Source organism: Acomys minous (assembly GCF_964271855.1).
Source record: "Acomys minous genome assembly, chromosome: 13".
NCBI classification, from domain to species: domain Eukaryota; kingdom Metazoa; phylum Chordata; class Mammalia; order Rodentia; family Muridae; genus Acomys; species Acomys minous.
Window position 1 is genome coordinate 91,215,570 of NC_140495.1, and position 26,396 is coordinate 91,241,965.

Here is a 26,396-nt window from a genome sequence, read left to right on the forward strand (position 1 = left end):
GAATTCATCTTACAGCAGCTACAGACATCTAATGCAGCCTTTCTTTTTGATGCTTGTAGGGGATTACAAATTTGTCCACAGTATACTTTAGTTTCTTTATCTTTTATAAGTTCTGACCTTCCTCATCAGCACCTGCCCATTGGGATGGGATAAATGCCTCATTGTCAGCTAGTGAGATGGTAATGGAATGAGTTAAAGTGTCTTTTGGTAACTACTCTGTTCCTTAGACAAAATGCTCAGGAATAGGTGGTTGGGGTGTTTTGCTCATGTCGTTATGTGGTGAGAGATGGGCCTTTGTATTAGTGTGATGACCTTTGCACTTGAATAGAGTGGCTGGTCTAGAATTCTTTGTAGACTGGTGACATTTCCTCAAAGGTTGACATTAAAGGGCTTTTTGCACAAGTCTAACACCTAAATTTTATCCTTGGAACCCACTGTGGAAGGAGAGAACTAACTCCACAGAGCTGTCCTCTGGTTCCACTTGTGGGCTATGGCATATGTGTAACCCTACACATGCACGGTCACCATACACACATGTTGTGCTTAATTTAGAACTATGGCCTAATAAATATTTATTATTAGTCTAGTTATTATTATGGTGATATTTTCTAATCCACTAGGAATCAATGAAAACAGACACCTGATGTATTTTAGAATAAACCTTTACCTGGGACAAGGCAGATATGACCTCTTAAGCTATTTTCCTCTATCTCTCAGTCACCATCCCATTCCATCTATTTCTAATAATTTCTATTTGGGCTGCTTCCCATCCATAATCCCAAAATACTTGCTAATGTTCTGTTCTCCATCTCTTTCCATGAGAAACTTCAGTATTCCCCCTCTGTGGCCACGTGCCTTCTTTCCTATCCCATGGTGATTCTTCTCCTCCTTCCTCCATCCTGTCTCTTCTTTTCCCAAGATCCTCTCTGCCGAAAGCCCTCGGAACCTGCATTTCGCCTCTTCCTTCTGCTTTGCCCAGGTATGTTTATTCAGCCAATCAGGGAGTCAAGGTTCAGGGCAGTAACCAGATCCTGTGAGCCAGCAATTAGCATCAGATGACATCAGACCAATCTCCAACACACACGTTCATAGTAAATAAATTGAGATTGCAATATGCCTGGGCATCCAGGAATGTGTCATGTGATCTGGTTATAAGGTTGCCATTGAGAAACCAAGGAATGGTTTCAGAAAGAGCCAAACTTTCTTGATCTATGGCTTCTATAATTGTGAGAAAATAAATTTCTTTTGTTTAAGCTTCTTCATCTGTGGCATTTGGTTATAGTATCTGTAGCAAATGCACTAATATAAGGATTTAAGAGAATAAAAACCAGTAATAAAATAAATAATTATAAAATTATGCTAGCTTTTGAAAATGAGTTATGTAACCCTGTGACCCTCTTCATTTTTTGACTCAAGAGACTGGCTATAAGACAGTTGATTCTAGATCATTTTGAACTGATCAAACCCTAAACAAACTGTGCATGGAGAAGTTGTTTTTTCAGAATTTCTAAGAGTTTGCTTTTCTGTGGTACTGGTTGGGGGAATTGGTTTAGAAAACAGTCACACAGAATGGTGATTGTTTCATATAAAAGCTATTGTGGGCTCTTATTAACATTTATTTATACATATTTGTTTGTTTCATTATGGTGATGGCTATGTTGAGTTACAGCATACCCCTAAATAGGATGAATCATGTCATGGTCATTGTACGGTTTCCTTAAATGATGAGGTATAGTTGAGCAGGCCACGGGCTTAATTACACATACTCTTGGGTCATGCACACGTTCTTCCTCTCTCTAAACCAGATTCCCATGTTTTACCACCACAGACGAGCCAAGGCATCTTCCTCCTTCCTCCTTCCAAGATAGCCATGTTCATTAGATTCTGTTCCTGCTTTTGAGATAGTTCTTTTCTAGTTGATGTCTGAGGTCAGCAACCAGACCTAATGTGGCCTTTCTACCTCCCACTCAGAGTCCAGCCCACAGCTGAGGATCATCTGGTTTACCTCTATCTTTCCTGGTGCAAATCTATGTGTCCTTAGGGGCTCTTTTTGGAAGGCTCTCTTTATCTTTGTGACTGTTGGCGGCTCTGCAGAACCTTCTCTACTTACAGATGCGTCAGCAATTTGCTCCTCCTGGTACGGCACAGCTGCTGCAGGCTTCCCTTGTCACCAGCTTGGAGCCTATTCATTTTTTATTTCCTAAATCCCCACAGTACTGTTTTCGACACAGTATGTGCTCAATAAATGTTTATTGCTTTGAAATGAACTCAAAGGACTTTGTGGTTGATTTTGGGAAACTGTTGGATATTAATTTAGAGGTACACAAAGATTCACAACACTTCAGCCTTCCTTAGTACCTTTGTTAAGTTGGTTTGGGTTGGTTTTGGAAGGAAGTAAAGAATAGATGCAATTGTCAATAGCTTGAAGAGCCCTGCCATCCCTCCGTGCCCCCAGCACCGAGCCCAGGGAGACTTTTGACAGACCACTGTTTCACTCTTCTACAAATTTTCCTCTTTTCTACTTTTCTAATCTCTTTCTAAGTCTGACAAAATTTAAGCTAATTAACATGGCTTAAATGTCTTGTATCTTATTTCATAAATTTAAATTAACTGAAAGGAACAAAAGTAGCCCTGAAGGCTCCTTTGAGCTACTGGTGGAAGGTTAAAAATTCAAAGTATCTCGGCTCATAAACAAGAAAAGAGATATCTGTTAACATGGCCTTTTAATACCACAGTGATAGCAGAGTGGGAAGGAAAAATTAGAATTCGATTGGGAAAGAACACGAATATAGAATATAAATGTGCTATCCAAGTTGGCATTTAAGATTTTCCACAGACCAAGTGCTGAGGAGCCAGGAGCCAAAGCAGTTGTTATATTCATGCTCCAAACAGGATCAAACCACAAGCTCCTACTTTATCCGCAGTGCTCCTACTGTGTGCCAGCATAGCTCTCTACAAGAACAAGTGAAGGGCTAGTTCGCTAAGAATGCCAATTTAATCTCTAGTGTCTCTGGAGCATCCAGAGAAGTTCATCTGAATTACAGTCCAGTGCACTGTGGGTTGTGCAAGAAGACAGTCCTGTGTACCTGATGTAGGAAATTATATAAACTGTTTCTTTGAGTGCTAACACTCAATATATAATGGTTGTGCACCCTTTAAGATATTCATGGTTACATGAAATGCTAGACTTTTAGAATTAATAAAGTAGGAATTTCTTCTTTATATATTATTTGAGACTGCTAACTTAGAACCATTTCAATGGGAAGGGGCCTTTTTCCTAAATCTTTTTTTATTATTTAATTATTTGCAGTATTAGTGATTAAACCTATGGCCTTCCACATCCTAGGCTACATCCCTAATCCCAGCTCCCTGCTTTACTCGCGCACACACACACATGCACACACATACACACACACTTTGAATTTGGGTCTTGCTAAATTGCCCAGACTACTCTTGAAATCATGTTTTAGCCCAGGCAGGCCAAGATCTCAGCCTCCCATGTAGGTTGGATTACCAGCTTGTGCCACCAGACCTGGTTGTTTTTGTTAATGATGATGATGATGCACATACTAATTGTATAAGATAATGGGGTTAGCTGGGCATGGTGGTACACACTTTTAGTCTGAGTACTTGCGAGGCCAGAGGTGGGTGGATCTACATGAGTTCAAGGCCAACTTGGTCTACAAAGTGAGTTCCAGGACAGCCAGGACTACACAGAGAAACCTGTCTCAAAAAACACCTAAACCCCAAGGCAAAACAGAACAAGCAACCCCCCCCAAACAACTCCCCAAATAATCTACCCCTCAAAACAAAACAACAAAAACCCTCCAAAGATACTGGGCTTAATTATGACATTCTAGTACATCAGTGCAATGCACTTTCCTTCCTTTATCTTTAATGAAGTTGTTATAGCAAAGTGAAAAGAAAGTGAACAAATCCAAGCTTGCTCAGTAAAGCTCCAAGCCTAGAGATTTTCCGTATTTAAAAATACTCTAAAAGGTCGTGCATTAGTGACAATATATAAAGATGATAAAATATACTAGGTTCTGTAGGAATCATTTCTGCTGCAACTCAAACCCAAGTTTTGCATTCTTTATAGAAACAGTTCTTTGTACTATATATTGGAAAGTGAAGAAGCAGGAATTATTTTACAGAACCTGTTGAAGTTAATTTTACTGATTACTGATATTCCTCAGAAGATGGGAGACTTTTTCAAGTACCACATGCACCTCTTCCCCCCTTGGTGAGGCACAACTGCTGTGGTGAGTCAGTCGCTGATGGGAGTAGCTGACAGCACTTAGGTGAATTGAGGTGAAAATAAAATAGTTCAGTTGTCTTCTCTTTCCACACAGGATTGCCAAGCCTATTCACTTTCAGATAAAATGAATCATTGGAAATGTCACTTAACTTTAGCCGATATTAAATAACTATATTGGGGGTGTTTTCAAAGAAGATTTACATTCAAACTGCTTATACAAGTGAACAGCTTACAAGTTGCAATTGCATTTAAAAAATAAGCATAATGCTCTTACACAATGTTCTTGTTCACATTTTTTTTTTTTTTACTTCTGTGGCATTTACTATAAAGTACAAAGCATTTCCAGAATGCTCATTTTAATTTCAAAGGTTAGGGTATTTTGTGGAAAGCATTTGGTGTTTGGAGGATTCAAACAATAGTTGAGGAATGTGTAGTGGGAAGCAACATGAACTGTGCACTTAAAATATGGTGGGAAAGAATATTGTAGACAATGATACTCATTCTTCACTTTAAATAAAAGTTTTAAACTAGGTGTTATCCTTTGTCTTAATCTAGACAAATAACTTTTAACTCTGTAAATAGGAGCAGGGATATTTGCCTCTTGGCATTTACTAAAGCCCCTGTGATACACCAGGCTCTTTGTTGTCTTCCTGTGATATAGTTTAGCTGCTGGTGAAGCATTCCAATGTGCTGTGAACTGCCTATATCACACTCCATTGGGAGGGGGAGGCCGTGGGAGCAAGATAAGATTAGGTTCAAAGAAAACACCTTTGACAGGGATTGTGATGACCAATTTCTTTTTTGGTATTTCTGTTGTACACAGACTAGAAAATATGCACTGTGTCTTGCTATGCATTTAAAAACACTGGACCTTATTTAACAAACTCATAGTCTTACTTTCTACTCTCCACCTTTCTCCTTGAGATAACATCTCATGCATCTAGGAATACGTCCAAGATGAACTTGAATTTTGAATTCTTGTGGGGATTACAGGTGTAGGCCACCAAGCATAGATTATAGGTAGTGGGGAATCCAACCAGAACATGGTACATGCTAGGCATGTGACTGAGTTATATCTCCAGCTCCTGCTTTTATTTTCATAGCAAGGAAACAAATCTTTGTCATGCACTTTGTCATGTGTACATGTTATTCTTGGTCATGGACACATGGATAAAATAAATCAGAATAAAACAAAAGGTCATTACAAAAGGGAGAATAGGTTAGACACAAATTATTTTCATCTCCATTGCTCTTAAGTTCTTAATTATTAAACATTGGGTTCAAGTAAGAAATAGTGTCAATTACTTGAATATAATCTTTAGGCAAAGTCTCTGTGGGCTGCAGGGCATGGAGGGAGTTGCCTATGCTGTTGTGAAAGATATGGAACTCAAGATTAGTAAGATGGCTGAGTAGGTAAAGGTGCTTCCTGCCAAGCTTGACAACTTGAGTTCCATCCCCAAGACTCACGTGGTAGAAGGAAAGGACCATCTCCCTCAAATTGTTGTTGGACTTTCACATACATGACCCCCAACTCCCCTCCTCCCCCAACAATGTAATTAAAAAATAGACTGTCTTCAGGTCCTAGATTTCTTTTTCCTTCTTTTTAAAAAAAGCGTTTTTTTTTTTTTTAAATTTAAAATTCAGTGTATGTGTGTTTGTCTTTGTGCGGGTATATCCATGTGAGTGCAGTGCCCTTGGAAGGCAGAACCTTTTGGATTCCCTGCAGCTGGAGTTACAGGCAGTTTTCAGCCACCCAATGTAGGTGTTAAGAGCTGAACTTGGGTTCTGGGAAGATAAGTACAAACTCTTAGGCCTTGAGCCATGTCTCCAGTCTATTATTATTATTGTTATTATTATTAGTTAGTTTTCTATTGAAATAAAGTTTCCTACAGTATATTCTGATTACAGTTTCCCCTTCCCCAACTCCTCCAGATCCTTCCCACCTCCCTACCCACAAAATTTCACACCCTTCCTTCCTTCCTTCTTTTCTGCCTTCCTTCCTTCCTTCCTTCCTTCCTTCCTTCCTTCCTTCCTGTCTCCTTTCTCTCTCTCTCTCTCTTTTGCTCTCTCTCTCTTTTTAGACAACAAACAGGCAAACAAGCAAAAAAAAAAAAAAACAAAAACCAAAATTAAGAAATCCACGGGAAACACATGTGCACGCGCGCGCGCGTGCGCGCGCGCGCGTGCACACACACACACACACACACACACACACACTCCATAAATATGAAGTCAGAAACCATAATACACAAGCAAAAGACTGGTAAGACAAAAACAAACAAAAAAACCCAAAATACCCAAACAAAACAATATGAGATACAAGTCTGAAAAAATACCATTGATTTCATTTTTGTACTGGCTATTTGCATGAGGATATGTGGCCTTCCCTTAAACTTGGTTAATATACCTAGTGAGGCTATTGGAGAGAACTTTTTTTTTCTTTCCAAATACAGATAGCTCCTTGGTTAGGGATGGGAGTCCTTGTCCACTTTCCTCTCTCAGCAGTGGGACCTCATCTGGATTGAGCCTGTTCAGACTCTGTGCTTGCTGCCAGTGTTTATGAGTTCGTACGTGCATCAGTCCTGTTGTGTTTGGAAAACACTGTTTCCTTGGAGTCGTTCATTGTCTCTGGCTCTTACAATGAGTCTTACTGCTTCCTTTTCCACATAACACCCTGAGCCTTGAGGTGAGAGCATGGCTGAAGACATCCCATGTAGGATTGAGTGTTCCAAGATTTCCCATACTGCACATGGTCCAGTTGCGTGTCTCTGTGTTAGCTCCCATCTACTGCAAGAAACTTCTCTGAGAATGGCTGAGCTCAGCACTGATACGTGGGTATAGCAGAATGTTGTTAGGAGTCCACTGTATTGCTGCGTTCCTTTAGCAGAATAGTATTTGCTTTTTCCTTAAGCCAATGGCCTAACCAGGCTCCGGACCTTGGTCACTTGACCAGTGTCAGGCAGGGAGGGGTTCTAGGTCATAGAGAGGGCCTTAAACCCAACCAGATAGTGTTTGGTTACTCACATTTATGCTGCGTGCAATGGCTTGTCATACCCAGCAAATAATGTTTCACCACAGGCACCCACCCGCTCTGTCTTTTACAATCTTTGTTCCCTGAACCTATGTAGCAGGCGATGACCTTGAACACCTTATCTTTCCGCTGCCATCTCCTGATTTCTTCCTCCACCATCCAAGTATAACAGGTGTGTGTCCTCTCTCCACCTGCTACGAGCTGTAGTAGGGCTCCAACTTAGGGCCTCATGCATGCTAGTCAAACACCGTATCCACTGAGCCATGTCACCAGGATACCTTTTTCCCATTTTTTACTTCTTTATTTACCATCTGTATTTTTTCATGTGAAGTTTCTGACACACGATAGCCCTCTCAGGCCTTTATCTAGTGGTAAAACTTGAGATGTAGTAACTGTGCCTTTCCCTTCCAGTTTTCAGCTGGGATTCCGGTGGCTGCCCTTGAAGGAATGACTTGATTTCTGGGGATGTGACGACAGTCCCTGGAACGGGTCTTGTTATTAGGACATAATTCTGTTTCTTCTGTGCCATTAGATCTCAAGACTCAGTTCTCCTTACAAGATGTTTAATAAGTTCCTTTTGTTTTTCCAATTGTAGGTTACTACACTTGTAAATTGTCCTCAGAATCCTTCCAACCGGAAAAAAGGACGTTCAAAGAGAGCTAGAGTTCTCCTAGCTTCTGTGGAGGAAGCAACTTGGAATTTGTTGGACAAGGGGGAGAAGATCGCTAAGGAAGCTACAGTTTTAAAGGAAGAGCTCACAGCTGCGCTCCAGGAAGTTCGGAAAGAGAGTGAGTGTCCCCCTCTGGTCAGGAGTGCAGTGTATGTCCTTAGGGCATTAGTTGTTGTAGATTTGTGACTGTTTTGCTGGCTTAAGTTTATTAGTCTTTTTTTCCCCCCCGAGACAGGGTTTCTCTGTGTAGCCTTGGCTGTTCTGGAGTCCCTTTGTAGACCAGGCTGGCCTCGAACTCACAGCGATCCATCTGTCTCTGCCTCCCAGAGTGCTGGGCTTATGGGCATGGGCCAAGAGTGAGCTGTGGGAGGCAGCGTGGCTCATCAGGTAGCTCCGAGGTGGAGTCCCAGTCCTGGCTCTTCTCTGGCTACTGAGTCTCTGTGTACAGCTCCTCATCTCCAACCACACTGCAGCTTCTCCACAGTAAACAGAGAGGCTTAGTGCAGTAAGAGACGTCTTTGCCCACACATGATGAATCGTAGTGTTCTCTAGAGGCACTTAGGAGACATTTCCTCTCCGACGACGCCAGAAATACATCCTTTACTCTTCAGCGTTCAGAAGCTTAGGTTCATCCATGCTGTGCTTTTGCTCATACCACATAACAAATGCACATATTCTGCCTTTTGACGGCTTTGCTAAGTAGCACAACAACCCCAATCCCCCCCATGAAGAATACAAGTCTCATCTGTATGGTATTTAAAAAGGATTTAAGGGCTGGAGAGATGGCTCAATGGTTAAGAGTGCCGCCTGCTCTTCCAGAAGTCCTGAGTTCAATTCCCAGCAACCACATGGTGGCTCAAAACCATCTATAATGTGATCTGATGCCCTTTTCTGTAGATAAAGCACTCAGATACAATAAATAAAATAAATCTTAAAAAAAAGATTTAAAAAATTAATTTGTGTCTATGGGAGTGGGGTGCGTTTGTTCAATTGCTCTTGCCTATGGAGGCATACATAGAGGGCAGAGGTAGATGCTGGGGTGTCTTCCTGTTGCTTCTTTGTCATATCTATCTATCTATCTATCTATCTATCTATCTATCTATCTATCTATCATCTGTCTGTCTATCTATGTATGGCTCCCGTAGACTCCTGTGTTTGAATGCTTGCCCATAGGGAGTGACACTGTAAGGATGTGTGGCCTTGTTGGAGTTGGAGGAAGTGTGTCACTATGGGGGTGGGCTTTGATGTCTCAGAAGCTCAAGCCAGGCACAATGTGGCATTCTCTTCCTGCTGCCTGTGGATCCAGATGTAGAATTCTCAGCTCCTTCTTCAGCACCGTTTCTGTCTGCACGCCGCCATGCTTTCTACCATGATGACAATGGACTAAACCTCTGAGACGGTGAGCCAGCCCCAACTGAATGTTTTTCTTTATAAGAGTTACCATGGTCGTGATGTCTCTTCACAGCAACAGAAACCCTAACTAAGACACCATCTGTCTGTCTGTCTGCCTGTCTGCCGGCTTGCCTACCATCAAGCCCATGGGACCTGCCTGTCTCAGCCTTCCAGTGCTAGGGTTATGTATAAGCACTGCCACACCTAGCATGTTTGTTTCTGTTTGATGTGGGTGCCGGGGATCTGAACTCAGGTCCTCATGCTTGCTCAAGACCCAGCGTGTCCACAGAGCCATCTCCCGCTCCTGCAAGATATCTTCAAAAAACAAAAAATAAAAACCAAACTATTTGATCATTTTATGTCCATCAGCTTGCTGCAACTATTTTGGGAGTGAAAACAGCGTTGAATTTGCTTGCTCTGCTTCATAAAAAAAAATGTCTAAGATATTCAAATATTTTTCTTTCCTAAATCCTAGTACATCTTTAAGAAAATCAGAAAGTTCCTGCCTCTTAGTACTTAGTAGTCTGTGGTTGAGGATGTCAAATTCTAAGCCACCCCATGCTATCTCATAGATACCTATCTCTCTCTCTCTCTTCTCTGTGACAGCATTTCATCATCAAAATAAGCATACTGGCCACAGCCAACTTTAGGCCAAATAAATGAAACAGAGGATTATGCTTGATTTTGTAATTTTTCCTTTCATACCTTTTAAAGTCAATTCTATTGCATAGGTTTAAGGTATACAACATGGTGTTATGGGGTTCCTGTTGCAAATGGTTCCTGGTAGAGTTTGTGGATGTAGCTCTCGTCTCACATACTTACCTCCCACCCGTTGGTGACAGAACAGCTGAAAACACACTGGTTCAGGAAGGTTTCTTACTGTGCTGCCATGCAGCCCTATCATGCGCTACAGCTCCAGTTCTGCCCACTTCCCTTTCCCACACTTTGTGCCCTTTGGCTTCCCGTCTCCTTACTTTCCTCATCTTCTCACCACATCCTGGTAGTCACACTATATCTGAGTTTTTTTCTCATTTTTTCCTTTCAAAATTATTTTAAATTAATTATTATTGTATGTGCATGTGGAGTGTGTGTGTGTGTGTGTGTGTGTGTGTGTGTGTGTGTGTGTATGCGGGGGCGTGTATGTGTATATGGCATGTGTGTGAAACTCAGAGGGCAAACTTTTGGAGGTTTCTTCTTGCCTTCCACAGTAGGATCTGACACTCTAACCCAGGCCCAGGCTTGCAGGACAACCTAGTTTTGCTTGCTGAGCCATCTCACTGAAATTCTTTCTCAGGCTTGCTTATTAGGCTTAGCACAATGTCCTCCATTTCTAGGTTGTGGCAAATGGCAGGACCTCTTCTTTTAAAACAAAGACTAACCACAGACATATATTTCACTTTCTTCATCCATCCATCTATCAGAAAAAAAAAAAAAAGAAATTCTAAGAGAAGCCTGGATTCTGGCTCATGCAGTAAATTATTCATGAATTTCTATTATAACATGAAACACACACGCATGCACACACACACAAACACACACACACACACACACAAACACACACACATGTCATATGTGGCACACACAACAGATACACTTGTTAAAGGGCTTTGCTCTAACTCTTTTGACAAGTGGAAGGGAGCCATTACCACTCTCGTGTGGGAGGAAAGCATGGAGATAGCACATGTTTCTGGAATCCAAGGAATGCTTACTGCATGGAAAGTAGAGAGCCACAGTGAGAACATTGTGCCCCAAACTTGGAAGGAATGTTAGCTCAGCAGTGGAGCTGACACGACGGAAGACTGGATTCTGATCTAATTGACTTCATGTGACACTGGACACATATTTTAAATAGTCTCTGCCCTCTTTTATTAAAGAGCCTTTGTCTAGTGGCATGTGAAGGTCTAATGAAAAGCGACTAATAAATATGAGGTATTTGGAAGAGTGAAAAAGCATTAGAAGTAGAGGGTGGTCTCATTTACGTGTTGTTGACTTATTTTCAAGAGGGCCTTTGAGAGTAGTTCATAAAGTTCTAAGAGAGACATAGCATAATTTTAGCTTCCTTGTGAGATTCTGTCCTCCTCTGTTTTACTGCCTTTAGTGGCTTTACTTATGAGCCGAAAGTGATAAAAAAAAAAAAAAAAAGAGAACATTTGTGCTCCCTAAAGAATGTGCCTTCAGAGTTGGAACATGGGCAGTACAAAGGAGTAGATGATAAAAGAGAAGGTGGTACATGGCGGAGGGTGGAGATCCAGCAAAGGGGCTTGTGCTGTGGAGGCTGTTTCCAGCACTCCTGATCTTGTGCTGTGGAGGCTGCTTCCAGCCCTCCTGATCTTGCAGCTCGCCTTCTGCTAGTACACCTGTATACAAGCAAGGAATGGAATCTGAAATTTTATTCAAATAATTTTAGATTAATTGCAGATTACATAGACGTTATCTAAGTACTACTTAAATGTGTAGATTACATGTTTTACCTGTAGCATGTATACTCCTTTTGAATAGCCGAATACTTCCCTACAGTCTGCAGATCTTGCTTCTAAGCCACACACATTAATGTTATAGTGGTTTGTTGAAGAAGTACACATATTCATAAAGGCTATTGTGACCTACTTAAATTTCACTTCCTGGACTCACATTCATGTAACCTCCACGCAGATCAAGAACTAAAACATTACTAAAGGCTGAGATTGTAGTGGCTAATGCCTTTAATACCAGCACTCATAGGGCAGAGGCAGAGGCAGAGGCAGAGGCAGAGGCAGAGGCAGAGGCAGAGGCAGAGGCAGAGGCAGAGGCAGAGGCAGAGGCAGAGGCAGGTGACTCTGTGAGTCTGAAGCCAGCCTGGTCTATATTTTAAGTATTTGGCCAATCAGGCCTACATAGTGCTCTGTATTAAAACAAACAAACAAACAAACAAACAAACTTGAAGGAAATGGTTTAGTGGTTAAGAGCACAGGATGCTCTTACAGAGGTTCAACTTCTAGCACCAACAGGACTTACCTGCTACTACAGTTCTAGGGGATTTGTGCCCTCTTCTGTCCTCTTTGGTACTGCATTCATGTGATGCGTAAACACATACAGACACACATATACACATAAATATATATAAAGGACATCCAGGAACAAAACAAAAACAACAAAGGAACATTACTAAAATCCCAGAAGAAGCTCTTGTCACCTTGGCTGTCCTGGACTCACTTTTGCAAACTAGAGATCTGCCTGCCTCTGCCTCCCTGAGTGCTGGGATTACAGGCATGTGCCACCATGCCTGGCTCATTTTCATGTTCTTAATTTTAATAAACCAAACTTTTTTTTCAAGAAAGAGTTTCTTTGTATAGCCTTGGCTGTCCTAGACTCACTTTTGTAAACCAGGCTGTCTCTGCCTCCTTGAGTGCTGTGATTACAGGTGTGTGCCACCATGCCCAGCCATGAATCAAACTTTTTGATTGGTCTCTATGTGTAGAAGTTTTTGTTTCTATCAAAAATTATTTAAGATTACTGTAACCTAGAGAAGATATTCTCTAAAGTTGCTATTTACTCCAACTGCCTCTTCGTTCTTACTTTCTAACTGCAGTATCTGGCTTAGCTGGATTCTGTGTCTACTGACTGATGTTTCTTTATGTCGGAGTCACACCTTGCTTGTCTGTATGAGTAACAAATTTTGATTATATACACCTTGTAGCATGCTGAATCACTGTAGATATTCTGGGTCCTCTTATCTTCCGCTGAAGACTGTTAGGTTTTTCTTCAGCAAGTGGTTGGTAACTAGTCAGTCACCAGAAGGCTTACTTAGCCTTTAAAAAAAAAGGTTAAGTCTGTTTGATTTTTACCTTCAGCCTTACAGATCTTTGGGATGTAATCTTTACTTTCATAGTATGAATTTTGTGGTATTTCAAAGGATTATTTCATGTGTTGACCAAACCTATTTAGCATAGAGGCCTTTATTCCTGAAAAGAGTACAACTAACAGAAAAGTTCAGCTTTTAAAAAGAGTTTATTTTTATTTTATACTTACTGGTCTTTGGCCATGCCCCAGTGCATGCCGTGGATCTCTAGGAAAATTCACATGCAGTTCAAAGTTCTGTCTATCTATAGCTTCCTCTTCCATGAGATTTTTCCTTCAGAAGAAATGCCACACGACGGTATCTCTTCAGGGTGAATCAGATCTTCTCTGGCTTCTGCCTGTGTTCTGTCATGATCACGTGACTTCCATGGCTGTTTGATATATTCTGTCTGTTATCCGTGAAAGCAACAAACAGTTGAGCATGTTTTACTCTATCACTGTCAGCTCTAGAAGCAGCTGTCTCATTTTGATGTTTTACTTCTATGCAGATAATTTTAGGTTGGAAAATTTCCCCCCCAGCAAGTTGAAGAAACTATTCCTAACCTTCTGAAGTCCATGGTATCTATTGAGGAGCTGGACCTCTGTCTTTGAAGTTACTGGACTTTTCTCCTCTGCCTCATTTTAAGAATTATTTCCTTTTCTTTTAGTAATGCTATTAGAATATACTTTGATTTGGTTTTCTTGGTGTTTATCCTGTTAGAGGCTTCCAGAACTTTCAACACCACCTGTGTCCCAGTGTCTGTGGAGGCTGAGGAAGGTGTTAGATCCCCTGGAACTGGAGCTATAGATGTCGTGAACTGCCATGTTGATGATGGGAATTAAACCCAGGTTCTCTGCAAGAGCCAAATTGTTTTCACCACTGAGCAATCTCTCTAGCTATAAGAGAATAAATCCACCTTGTGTTGACAGACATTTAGGAAGAGATACTCTTCTCACTTACTAGGCTCCAAACATGACACTTTCCCCTCCTGTATGGGAACCTAGAACGATGCACCACTGTTGTGGCAGCTGAGATGACCTGTGATCACTCGCTTTACTCGAGGGGCTTGTTGGCAGCATGTATTGTTTTTCAGAATCAAGTTTAAGGACAAATCGAAAAGAGAGAAACTTTATTTTTGCTAATGATCTATGTGCAGTACAGGAAACTACTGAAATTGCCCACCTAAGACCACAGTTCCCACCGCAAAGGTACCAATATGAGTGACCATTGCCCAGGAACACTGACTTTAAGTGACTCCAAATTCCATGTCTCAGTGTGGTAACAGTTTGGCGAAGTTTTTATAGTAACAGAACAAAGGAAGTCATAAATGAAGACACTTTTTCAAAGACACTGGTGGAGGCATCAAGCAGATGGTTAAAGCAAAGCAGGGAATGATGTGCTATCAGCCTTGGGTGCTGTCTGATGGCATTTAGTTCTTTGGTTAGAAGAAGTCTTCTGAGTTAACACATTAGGATGTTAGATCGAGAGAGGTAGGAAAGGATGGATAATAATGGGGCTAAAGATAGCCAAGATGGATCTTAATTAAGGCACCGGTGCCACCACATTCCAACCTTTCCTCAGTCTTTGACATTCTAACAGTTACCCAGCCTTGCATAAGGTTCATAGAGAGTGCAGCTCCTTTCTGGGAACCTTTGCTCACTCTATGAAGCCACAGTCACCTTGATACCTAAACCTCACAAAGACTCAACAAAAAAAGAGACTTTCAGACCAATTTCTGTTATGAATATTGATGCAAAAAATCTCAATAAAGTACTCACAAACAGAATCCAGGAACACATCAAAGATACCATTCACCATGACCGAGTAGGCTTCATCCCAGGCATGCAGGGATGGTTCAACATATAGAAATCCATCAATGTAATCCATCATATAAACAAACTGAAAGAAAAAAACCCCACATGACCATTGCCTTAGATGCTGAAAAAGCACACCCATTCATGTTTAAAGTCTTGGAGAGAGCATGGATACAAGGCACATACCAACATAATAAAAGCTATATACAGCAAGCCAATAGCCAACATCAAATTAAGTGAAGAGAACCTCAAGGAAATTCCAGTAAAATCAGGAACTAGACAAGGCTGCTCACTCTCTCCATATCTCTTCAGTATAGTTCTTGAAGCTCTAGCTAGAGCAATAAGACAACAAAAGGAGATCAAGGGGGATCCAAATGGGAAAGGAGGAAGTCAAATTATCCCTATTTGCAGATGATATGATACTGTATATAAGTGCTCCCCAATAATTCTACAAGGGAACTCCTTCAGTGGATAAACATTAACTCAAAAAAGTCAATATCCCTCCCCACACCTCCTGTATATGAATGACAATCGTGTTGAGAAAGAAATTTGGGAAACTATACCCTTCATCATATAATGTATGGGTATTATATGATGTAATATATACAAGTAATATAAAGTATCTAGATGTAACTCTAACCAAGCAAGTGAAAAACTTGTATGAAAAACTTCAATTCTCTGAAGAAAAAAATTGAAGATGACATCAGAAGATGGAAAGATCTCCCATGTTCTTGGATTGAGAGAATTAACATAGTAAAAATGGCCATCTTACCAAAAGCAATTTACAGATTCAATGCAATCCATATCAAAATACCCACACAAAAATTTAAAGGCTTAAAAGATCAATTCTTAATTTCATATGGAAAAACAAAAATTCCAGAATATCTAAAATAATCCTGTATGATAAAAGATCCTCTGGAGGAATCTCCATCCCTGATCTCAAGCTGTACTATAGAGCAACACTAATTAAAACAGCATGGTACTGGCATAGCAACAGGCTCGTTGATCAAGGGAATTGAATCAAAAACCCAGAAATAAATCCACACACCTATGGGCACTTAATTTTTGACAAAGAAGTCAAGTCTACACAATGGAAAAAGGATAGTATCTTTAACAAATGGTGCTGGTCTAACTGAATGTCTACATGTAGAAAAATGAAAGTAGATGCATATTTATCACCATGTACAAAACTCAAGCCCAAGTGGATTAAAAACCTCAACATAAAACCAGAGACACTAAATCTGTTAGAAGAAAAAGTGGGGAAGAGTCTTGAACTTATTGGCACAGGAGACAACTTCCTGACCAGAATACCAACAGCCTATGGTCTACAATTAATAAATGGGACTGCATAAGGCTGAGAAGCTTCTGTAAGGCAGGAGACACTGTCAACAGAACAAAGCGAGAGCCTACAGACTGGGAAAAGATCTTCACCAACCTTACATCTGACAAAGGGCTGATATACAAAATACATAAAGAACTCAAGAAATTAACCACCACCAAAAGAAATAACCCAATTAAGAAATGGGGATTCAGAGCTAAACAGAGAGTTCTCAACAGAGGGATAGCGAATGGCTGAGAAACACTTAAAGAAATGCTCAGTGTCCTTAGTCATCAGAGAAATGCAAATCAAAACGACCCTGAGATTCCATCTTACATCCATCAGAATGGCTAAGATCAAAACCTCAAGTAACAGCACATGCTGGCAAGGATATAGTGAAAGGGGAACACTTCTTCATTCCTAGTAGGAATGCAAACTTGTACAACCACTTTGGAAATCAATCTGGTGCTTTCTCAGAAAATTGGGAATAGGTCTACCTCAAGACCCAGCCATTCCACTTCTTGGAATATACCTGAAAGATGTCTCACCACACAAAGACATTTGCTCAACTATGTTCATGCAGCCTTATTCATAATAGACAGAATCTGGAAACAACCTAGATGTCCCTCAGTTGAAGAATGGATAAAGAAGCTGTGGTACATTCACGCTATGGAATACTTCTCAGCTATTAAAAACAAGGAAACTTTGAAATTTGCAGGCAAATGGATGGAACTAGAAATGATCATCCTGAGTGAATTAACCCAGCCCCAGAAAGATACACATGGTATATACTCACTTATAATTGGACACTAGCCCAACAAAGATGTCCTCTGAGAGTCTTCATTTTGTGGGGCATTGGGACAGATGCTGTGACTTCCTATTGGGACTCCAGGTGAGAGACGTATAGGAGAATGGGGAAAAGAAGAACCCAGAGGGTCCATGAACCATACAAGAACACCATTAAGGCTGATGGATCTGACCTGGGGAGGCCTGCTCAAACTACTGTACCAACCAAGGACAATACATGCAGTAAACCTACACCCCCCTATTCAGATCTAGCCAATGGACAGCGCATTCTCCACAGTTGTGTGGAGAGTGGAGACTGACTCTGACATGAACTTTGGTGCCCCACTTCCCCTTGGTGGGGAGGCCTGGTGGCACTCAGAGGAAGGGTAAGCAGGCTACCCAAATGAGATCTGATAGGCTGTGATCATATGTTGAGGGAGGAGTTCCCCTTCTGTCAAAGGCCTAGGGCAGGGGAATAAGGTGAAAGAGGGAGGCAGGGGGGAATGGGAAGATACAAGTGAGGGATAACAATTGAGATGCAATCTGAATAAATTACTTAAATAAAAAAGAATTAGTTTCTTAATATAAAAGGGAGTAATTAAGACAGGGTTGGGGAGGGAGAAGAGGAAGGTTCAGTTCTCTTGTATATTGTCCCTACAATCCAGAATGCCCACTTAGGTGGGACATAGCACCAACACTGCCTCCCATTACAATACTTCAATGTGACTTATCTGGAGCTGGAATGTATAGCCTTGTGTCAGCAATCTTGATAGTTGTTTGTGCACACCAGAACCAGCAACTGCTCATAGGTACCACAGGCTTTATGGTCATGTGTGAAATGGAAGGGGACCTGCAGATGTATTGGACATCCCGCCTTCTCATCTATTTTTACTTGTGGGTGTCCACCAAAGCTACTGTAAGCCAGTTGGAGGGATGCTAAGATTAGTAAGGAGCCTTTGAATTCCTCAAGGGCTTTCTCTGTCTCATAAATATAGACGATGGTATCTTACATGAAAAGAAATGGCTTGCTCTCCAGGGAACTCATGTGGGTGCCTCCCAAAAGCATGTGTGTAGAACTTAGGCCTGCAGCCACCCATCCATTGGATCTTGGTGCATGGCCCATGACTATTTCCTACAGACCGAGCCCTGTGGTACAAATAAAAACAGACCGAGCCCTGTGGTAGAAATAAAGACCTTGCTCTTGGTGGGAAGTAATCCACATTGTTCAAAACGTACATACTGTGGGCTGGCGAGAGGGCTCTTCAGGTAAAGGTCCTTGCTGTCAAGCATGATGCCATGAATTTGATCCTTGTTTCCCACAAGGTAGAAGGAGACAATTGATACCCAAAAGTTGTCCTCTGACTTCTACAAGCATGTGGTAGCATGGAGGTGCTCACACACTCACATTCAATAAATATATAAAAATGTAATATAAAACATATTCATTATATTTCATATGTATAAAATGTGAGTACTCAGGTTATATTACATTTAGAAATTAATAGGCATTTTTAATAGATTCAAGGCAATTATAGATTTGTGGGGTATGGTATATATTTTAATGTATTTATACATGTAATGTATAATGTTTATATCAGAATAATTTCTATACACATTATCTCAGGCACAGATCTATTTTTTAAAATTAAGAATATTCAAAATCCAGCCAGTTACTAATATTTTGAAATGGTCAATTAATTGTCAACTCTAGTTATCTTCCTGTGCTATAGAATATTAGAAGTTACCTCATCAATCCAGCTATACCCTTGTATTCAAGGTTTGTTTTCTCTTTATCTTTCTTCCTATATTTCCTTGGTTTTTCGCCTTCATGATTTCTAAAACCTCAGGTTTATAGGTTTATTTCCCACTAGGGGTTAGGAACCTAGATTTGCCATCATCCATAATAATGAGATAACATGATTACGTCTGGAAATGGGAGAGTGGCACCCTGAAGGGGGGCAGTTTTCTCAGTGTACGGTGACACATGCTTCACCTACAAATGCCATTGTTAAGTTTGTAGTGTGGGTTTCTTAAAATGTTCCCTGCTGCCTTTTCGATTACTCAATGCATGTTTGAAAATTATTGTTATTATTACTTCTATTACTATTATTAGATGTGTATGACTGTTTTGCCTGTATGCATATGTATGAGCCACTTGCATGCCTGATTTCCATGAAAGCCAGAAGAGGCCATTGCATCTTCTGGCACTGGATGTACAGTTGTACACCATCATGTTGGTGCTGGAAATCAAACCCCTACTGTAAAATGCAAAGTTTTTTTTTCTACACCTGCCTTTAATCTGAATAACAACACAGAGACTTTCATATTTATTAAAAACTTCAGGCACAATAGCTGGTCAGATACTCATCAATTATAACCCAATAATACTTATTGGCTTGGCCTACTTCCCTGATACGTGGCCTGTTACCTGTCATCTTAAGTCTTGCTCTGGCCACCCCTTCTCCATCCCTGTTCAGCTGGCAACATTCCCCCCTCTGGTTTTCACCTGAGACCTCTATCTCGGCTCAAAAGTCCCACATTATCCTCTTCTGACAATCTACTGGCTGCTCAGCTCTTTATTTAACCAATCAGAAGGTGATAGAACAATGTTGACAAAAATACTAAGCCAGAGATGCTTCATAATAAAGACAATACTGAAGTCTGGCCTGTAATCAGATCTTTGGGTACATAAATCAGCATTTGAATATACAAGAATAATCTTTACACAGTGCACAAAAACATCACTCCCAACACCCTAGATCTTCCAAAAAGAGTAGCCAGCTCTTAGCCATTGAGTCATCACTCCAGCCCCTCAATGCATGTTTTAAATAAGGAAGTAAATAGTGTCTTAATGAACCTGAGATCAAACAAACAAACAAACAAACAAACCAGCAAAAAACTCAAGTCCCTGGTATCCATTCTGTATCACATATATTTAAAAAGTTTGAAATTAAACTGTATTTAATATTCATTTACAAAGGAAAGTGACATCTCAGCTTTATTGAACGGTTCCTAAGTAAATGGCCAGCTCCATCTACCCTGTTCAACAATGTTGTAGCTAGAGGTTTGATAAAATGTTGGTATTCACTGCCAATTACTCATGGCATATGTTTGGGTTCAAAGGCAACAGCTGCTACCCAAATTATTTCCATCTATTTGATGTATTGCTATTGCATGCATTTGACTGTTGCTACACCTCCAGTGTTCTTAGATAAGCATTAAGTCACAAATGTAACAGTCTTCCCACTGAACACTGGTTCAGTGCAGCTCACTCTCCACTTGAGGGGAAAGACAAACTAATCTTGCAGCGTGTCTTAATATGCACGCGTGGTGTTCTATAGCTGGTGGAATGTTTACGGAAACAGTTCCATTGAAAAAACTGATGAGCTAATTAGCTACATTGCTTGTAAACCACTAGTTGTTGGAAAACACCCAACATGGTATCCCTTTGTATCCATCCACTTGAAAAAAAAATCTAAAGTAGGCTTTTCTTACACTGCATTTGATTTCTCAGCAAGCTTTTTCCTGTCACTCACTATGAGGTGTGCTGGCATGTGGGAAGTACTTAAGATGATGTGTGCAGGCATAGTATTCATAGTCACTTGAAATGCTGGACCTATGACAGGTAGATGTACTGATCTGAGGAATAACAGTACTGCCACTTTTGAAAGTATGAGGGTTTCTGTAGGCTATCCACCATTTACTTTGATGTGCGAGTCAAAGTAAGAGCAATGGTTTAATGCATGTTAACAGACTGATTTGTAAGTGGCGAGTCCTAGAAATGAAAAGTGAGGTCTGAATCTCAGCTAGCAAAGGGTCTACAATCAAAATGTGGTTCACACATTAGTTATGACTCTGCTCTCTTTTTTGGCTAGAAAGGAAGTACCACTCTACAGTCATTTCATAGATGTTGGTATAATGTGGACAGTGATTTAAGCTGTCTTAGAGTTTTATTGCTGTGAAGAGACATCATGACCATGGCAGCTCTTACTAAGGAAAACATTTAACTGGGGCTGGCTCACAGTACAGAGGTTTAGTCCATTGCCGTCATGGTTGGAAATATGGCGGCACACAGGCAGACTTGGTGCTGGAGAAGGAGCTGAGTGGCAGGCAGCAGGAAATGACTGAGGCATACTTTCTCTAACAATGCCACACCTAGTCCAGCAAGACCACACCTCCTAATACTGCACTCTCCATGAACCTAAGGGGCCATTTTTCTTTTTTTCCTCATTAATTAATTACTTTATTCACTTTACATCCTGATTGCAGCCTCTTTCTTTCTTTTTCTCCTGGTTCCACCCTTATCCCCCATTCGAATATCCCCTCCCCTTCTCAGAAAAGGGAGTGCCCCCTCACCAACCTGCCCCAACATATCAAGTTGCATCAGAACTAAGCTCATCCTCTTTCACTGAGGCCAGATAAGCCAGCCCGGCTAGGGGAAAGTGATCCAAAACATGCTCTATTCATTAATACCCAGAAACTAAACAGCTTAGATGTCATCAACTCATGAATAGATTGTAAAAGTAACTTATTCACCTGTCTGTCATAGGTCAGCATTTCAAGGGACTATCAGTGGGATGGCTGCACACATACATCTTAAGTACTTCCCACACAGGAACTGCATCCATGTCAGAGACAACCCCTTCTCTAATTGCTAGGGGACCCACATGAAGACCGAGATGCCCATCAGCTACATATGTGAAGGGAGCATGGGTCCAATCCATGAATGCTCTTTGGTTGGTGTTCAGTCTCTGTGAGGCCCCATGGGCCTAGGTTAATTGACTATGTTGGTCTTCTTACCCCCTCTGGATCCTTCCATCCTTCCCCCAACTCTTCCACAAGACTCCCTGAGCTCTGCTTAATGTTTGGCTGTGGACCACAACATCTGTTTCAATCTACTAGTTGGTGGAGCCTTTTAGAGGACAGTTATGCTAGTCTCCTGTCGGCAAGCATAACGGAATATCATTAGGAGTTCAGGGTTGGCTCTCTCCCATGGGGTGTGTCTCAGGTTGGGCTAGTCATTGGTTGGCCATTCCCTTCAGTCTCTGCTCCATTTTTATCCCTGGACATCTTGTAGGCAGGACAAATTTTGGATTGAAGGTCTGGTGGGTGGGTTGGTATCCCTCTCCCTGAATGTCCTGCATGGCTATAGAAGTTAGCTACTTCAGACTCCATATTCCCTACTGCTAGGAGTCTTAGCTAGACTCACTGCCATCTCCTCCCAGAAGCCTGCTCTGTCACAAGTCTCCAGCTTATCCCAGAGGTGCTTGCCCCATTGGTACATTAAGTGGCTGGCAAATTTTCAGGGTCATTGTTTGTTTTAGTTACTGGTCTATTGCTGTGAAGAGACACTATGACCAAGGTAACTCTCATGAAAGAAAGCATTTAGTTTAGTTGGGGGCTTTCTTATAGTTTCAGAGGCTGAGTCCATTATCATCATGGCAGGAAACGTGTTGGCATGGAGCATGGTGACAGGCATGCCTGATGCTGGAGAGCTGGCTGAGAGCTACATCCTGATCTGAGAGAGGTGGGGGAAGAGGGAGAGAGAGAGAGAGAGAGAGAGAGAGGGAGAGAGAGAGAGAGAGGGAGAGGGAGAGAGAGAGAGAGAGAGGAGAGCTCAAAGCCCACCCCTATTGACATCCTTCTACCCCACTGACAATACTTCGTTCATGAAGGCCATACCTCCTAATCCTTCTAATCCTATCAAGAGTTCCTTCCACTTTCTGGTGACTAAGCATTCAATTATATGAGACAATTAGGGCCATTCTTGTTCAAACCACTACAGAATTCTAGTTTCATTCTTGTTATTGTGGCAAATAAGCAAAGAAAAAACAACTCAGGGAAGAAAGGGTTTATTTCGCTTCTGATTCTGAATTTATGGTCCATTATTTTTGGGAGGTCAGGGTAGGAATTAAATGTAGCACATCTAGAGTCAAGAGCAGAGGGCAACAACAATGGGTTGCTAATTACTTGCTTTCTTCTGCTTTGTATAGTTCAGGGCCAAGTTTAGGGAATGGTGCTGCCCACAGTGGGCTGGGTCAATCAACAACCAAGACAAATTCTCACAGACATGCCCATAGGCCAACCTGCTCTAGATAATTCCTCATTAAAAGCCTCTTCCCAGATAATTCTAGGTTGTGTCAAATTGACAGTTTAAATTAGCAAGCATAGCCAGGAATAAAAATCTCAAGATTTCTATTCTTGACTGTTCCCATTTCTTTAGTCTCAAAGAAAATAGTTATTTTAAAAATTCTTTGAAATTCATCTGGATCCTAGCCTGTCCCCTTCTCTGGAAAGACTCCTTCTATAGTAAGTTTTGCCTTGTGTCCATTCCTCTTCTATTTCACTGGTTCTTTCTTTACATGTGTTAGTTTGCCTCTACCTGATGATTGGCAAGTACTCACTAAAAAAAAATTCCACTTCCTGTTTTCTGTTCTCTTCTTAAACTCATAATCCCATTTTACCTCGTCTGTTCTTGTACATGGATGATTCATTGTTTAGTATAATTTGGCACACTTTAAATTTTCTTCTACTCCTCTGCCATATTGAAACTTTCTCTAGCTTCTCCCTAGGACATTACACATATTTTCCACCTCCCCCCTCACTTTCCTCATTGATTCCTATCATTTTCTTACATTTTTCTTAAGCATTAGTTAGTCTTAGGAATGCTCTCTCTCCTATTTCCTCAAAGAGCCTTTTCATTCCCATGGATTTAATTATAGCTACTACGTTGACAACTTTTAGTTCTTATAGAAAGCTCAACTGCCAAATTCTGGATGCTCACTACAAGTGCTAAAACCCTTAACCTTCTTCCACGATGAGTGAGGACACACACTGTGGTCAACAGTCAGCTCTAACTATTAGATGGTGTAACTGCTCTTTTGGTGTTAACTGGAACACACATTATTTAGAAACTGAACTCTTATACCCTCTCTCATGTCTTTTAAAAATCTTTTGTGTTTTTATCATCATTTTATTTGAGCTGTCATCACATTTGATAGAGTTGGTTCTTTTTCTAAAATACCCCATTTCCTTGACTAAGAGAGCCCTACACAGTCCTGAGTCCTCCCTTGTAGGCCTTTGGCTTTGTCTCATCTTCTCTTTTTATTGTTCATCCTTTTCTGTAAGGTGCGGCTGCACCGATAATGGCGGCGACCATTACCACTTGGCGGTGACCGTTAACGCTCCCGCACATACGCAGACATAAGCCCTCTCAATGCACCCCTCCCGAACAGGGGTATGCAAATGAAGCACTCCAACATGGCCCTCTCGACTGTGGGCATGCTAATGAGGCATGCTAGTGAGGCATCCAAATGCAACCAATGAGACTTTGACACACCACGTACAGACAGTATTTAAACGACGTGCTCATGGGCATTCGGGGTCTTTCACTTCAGCTTCAAGGGCGCTCCCAATAAAGCACGATTGAGAAGAATCCTGGTGTCTGCGTCGTTCCTGCCGGCGGGAGGGTGCGACACTTTTCTGACTTTGAAGCTTTGCTATTCATGGGACAGATGTAAACAAAGTAAGATATCAGACTTAAATGATAACACTTGTTAGGACATTTTAATGCAAGACAGTAACAAGACTAGGTTTTTGCTGTAGGAAAATTCATTTTGTATGAATGTGTAGAAGACTTTCTGCAGTATCTCTCTGGTTTTGAGGATGTGAATTACAATATTATATTAGCATTTATGTATTTGATAACATGAGATTCCAGTGATGGACATAGGTACTAATCCTCACTTTCCTGTGAACTCACACTCTTTGTTGTCAGCTCTGTCCTATAGTTAAGAAGACTTAGCTTATAAGTTTCAGGAATTCAAGCAGCTGGTTGCATTACAAGTACAGTCAAGGGAGGCAGAGAGAAATGAATGACTCCTTGGTTGCTAGCTGTCTTCACTCTTACACTATGAGATGGTGCCCACATTCAGCGTGAGTCTTCCTACATCAGCTAAGAGTCTTGGCAATAGCCCACAGACATACACACATTGGACAACCAAATCTAGGCAGCTCCTCAATTGAAACTCTCCTCCTAGGTAATTCTAGGGTGTGTCATGCTAACAGTTAAACTAACCTGTAGAGCCTCAGTGAGTCCATGCTGGTTTTTACCTTTTTTTTTTTTTAAACCCCTCTTTTTCCGGAACATTCTTTGAATCTTGAATTGCAAGATAGAGCTATCCCACTTAGGGCTGAGCATTACACAGGTACTTAGTCTCTGTTCTCCACACTTTGGCTAATTATGAATCTCTGAATTAACTGTTGCTTGTTGCATTAATGATTCATTTTTGAACATTTATTTTTATTTTGAGGCAGAACCTTACTATGAAGTGCAGACAGTCTATGAGCTTACTCTGGCAATTCTTCTACCTCAGTTTCCTGAGTGCTAGGATTACAGGCATATACAACAGCCATGGATCCTTAATTTTTTAGTAAGTACTAACACTTGCAAATGTGCCATTCAATAATATTCAATATTATATATATATATATATGTATATATATATATATATATATGGCTTGCATTGTTTTTAAAAAACTTATTATGTAGTATTTATTTGGTTTATGACTTCAGAAGGACTTTAGAGTCCATGATGGTTACACATTTTGGGGAAAATCAGTTTTTCTAAGGTTTCTGACAAACATTATTTATAATGTACAGTGCATTTTTAGTGCTAAGGTAATGCATCATTTTGTATTTACATATGGCCCTATTCCCAGGGCAAGAAATAAGAAAGGAAGGAGGACCTCCACATTTCATGCTTTCCATGCAGTAAAGAGGAAGATACTAGCATTTCCAGCCTCAAGCATTCTTTTTTTTTTTTTAAAGAAAGATTTATTTATTATGTATACAGTGTTTTGCCTACATGTAGGCATGCTTGTCAGAATAGGGCGTTCTAGATGGTTGTGAGCTACCATGTCATTGCTGGGAATTGAACTCAGGACCTTCGGAAGAGCAGCCAGTGGTCTTAACCTCTAAGCCATCTCTCCAGCCCCCTGCATTCTTTTCTTATTGGATAGTGATATCCTAATTACTAGCTATGCCTGACTTGAGGGAAGTAGCAGATGTATGGAAGCAAAGTTTAGAGACAGGAAGGCACCCTCCGATGTCCTGGAGTTCATAGTCATCAGCTGCGAATACTGGTACCTTCTACTCCACCTGAAAGTATAGCTTCTAGGTATAATATAGTTTTGAATCCTTTGGATTCTGTCATAAATTTGATCATGTGCTGTATTGAATTTAGCTGAGGACAACAGTACAGTTAACAAGATCTCAATGGATAGGAGTGTTACCAGGTTCTATTGATTT

The 26,396-nt window shown here is 40.9% G+C and overlaps 1 protein-coding gene across 4 annotated transcripts in view; it reads left to right on the forward strand.

The window, feature by feature from the left end:
* Positions 1–26,396, forward strand: part of CTNNA3 (catenin alpha 3) — a 1,390,227-nt gene that overhangs the window by 79,263 nt on the left and 1,284,568 nt on the right. For all 4 annotated transcript variants that reach the window (XM_084751942.1, XM_084751940.1, XM_084751941.1 and 1 more), the window contains exon 3: positions 7,885–8,077. In XM_084751942.1, coding sequence (XP_084608068.1) covers positions 7,885–8,077 — 193 coding nt within the window. The remainder of the gene's footprint in view (positions 1–7,884; positions 8,078–26,396) is intronic.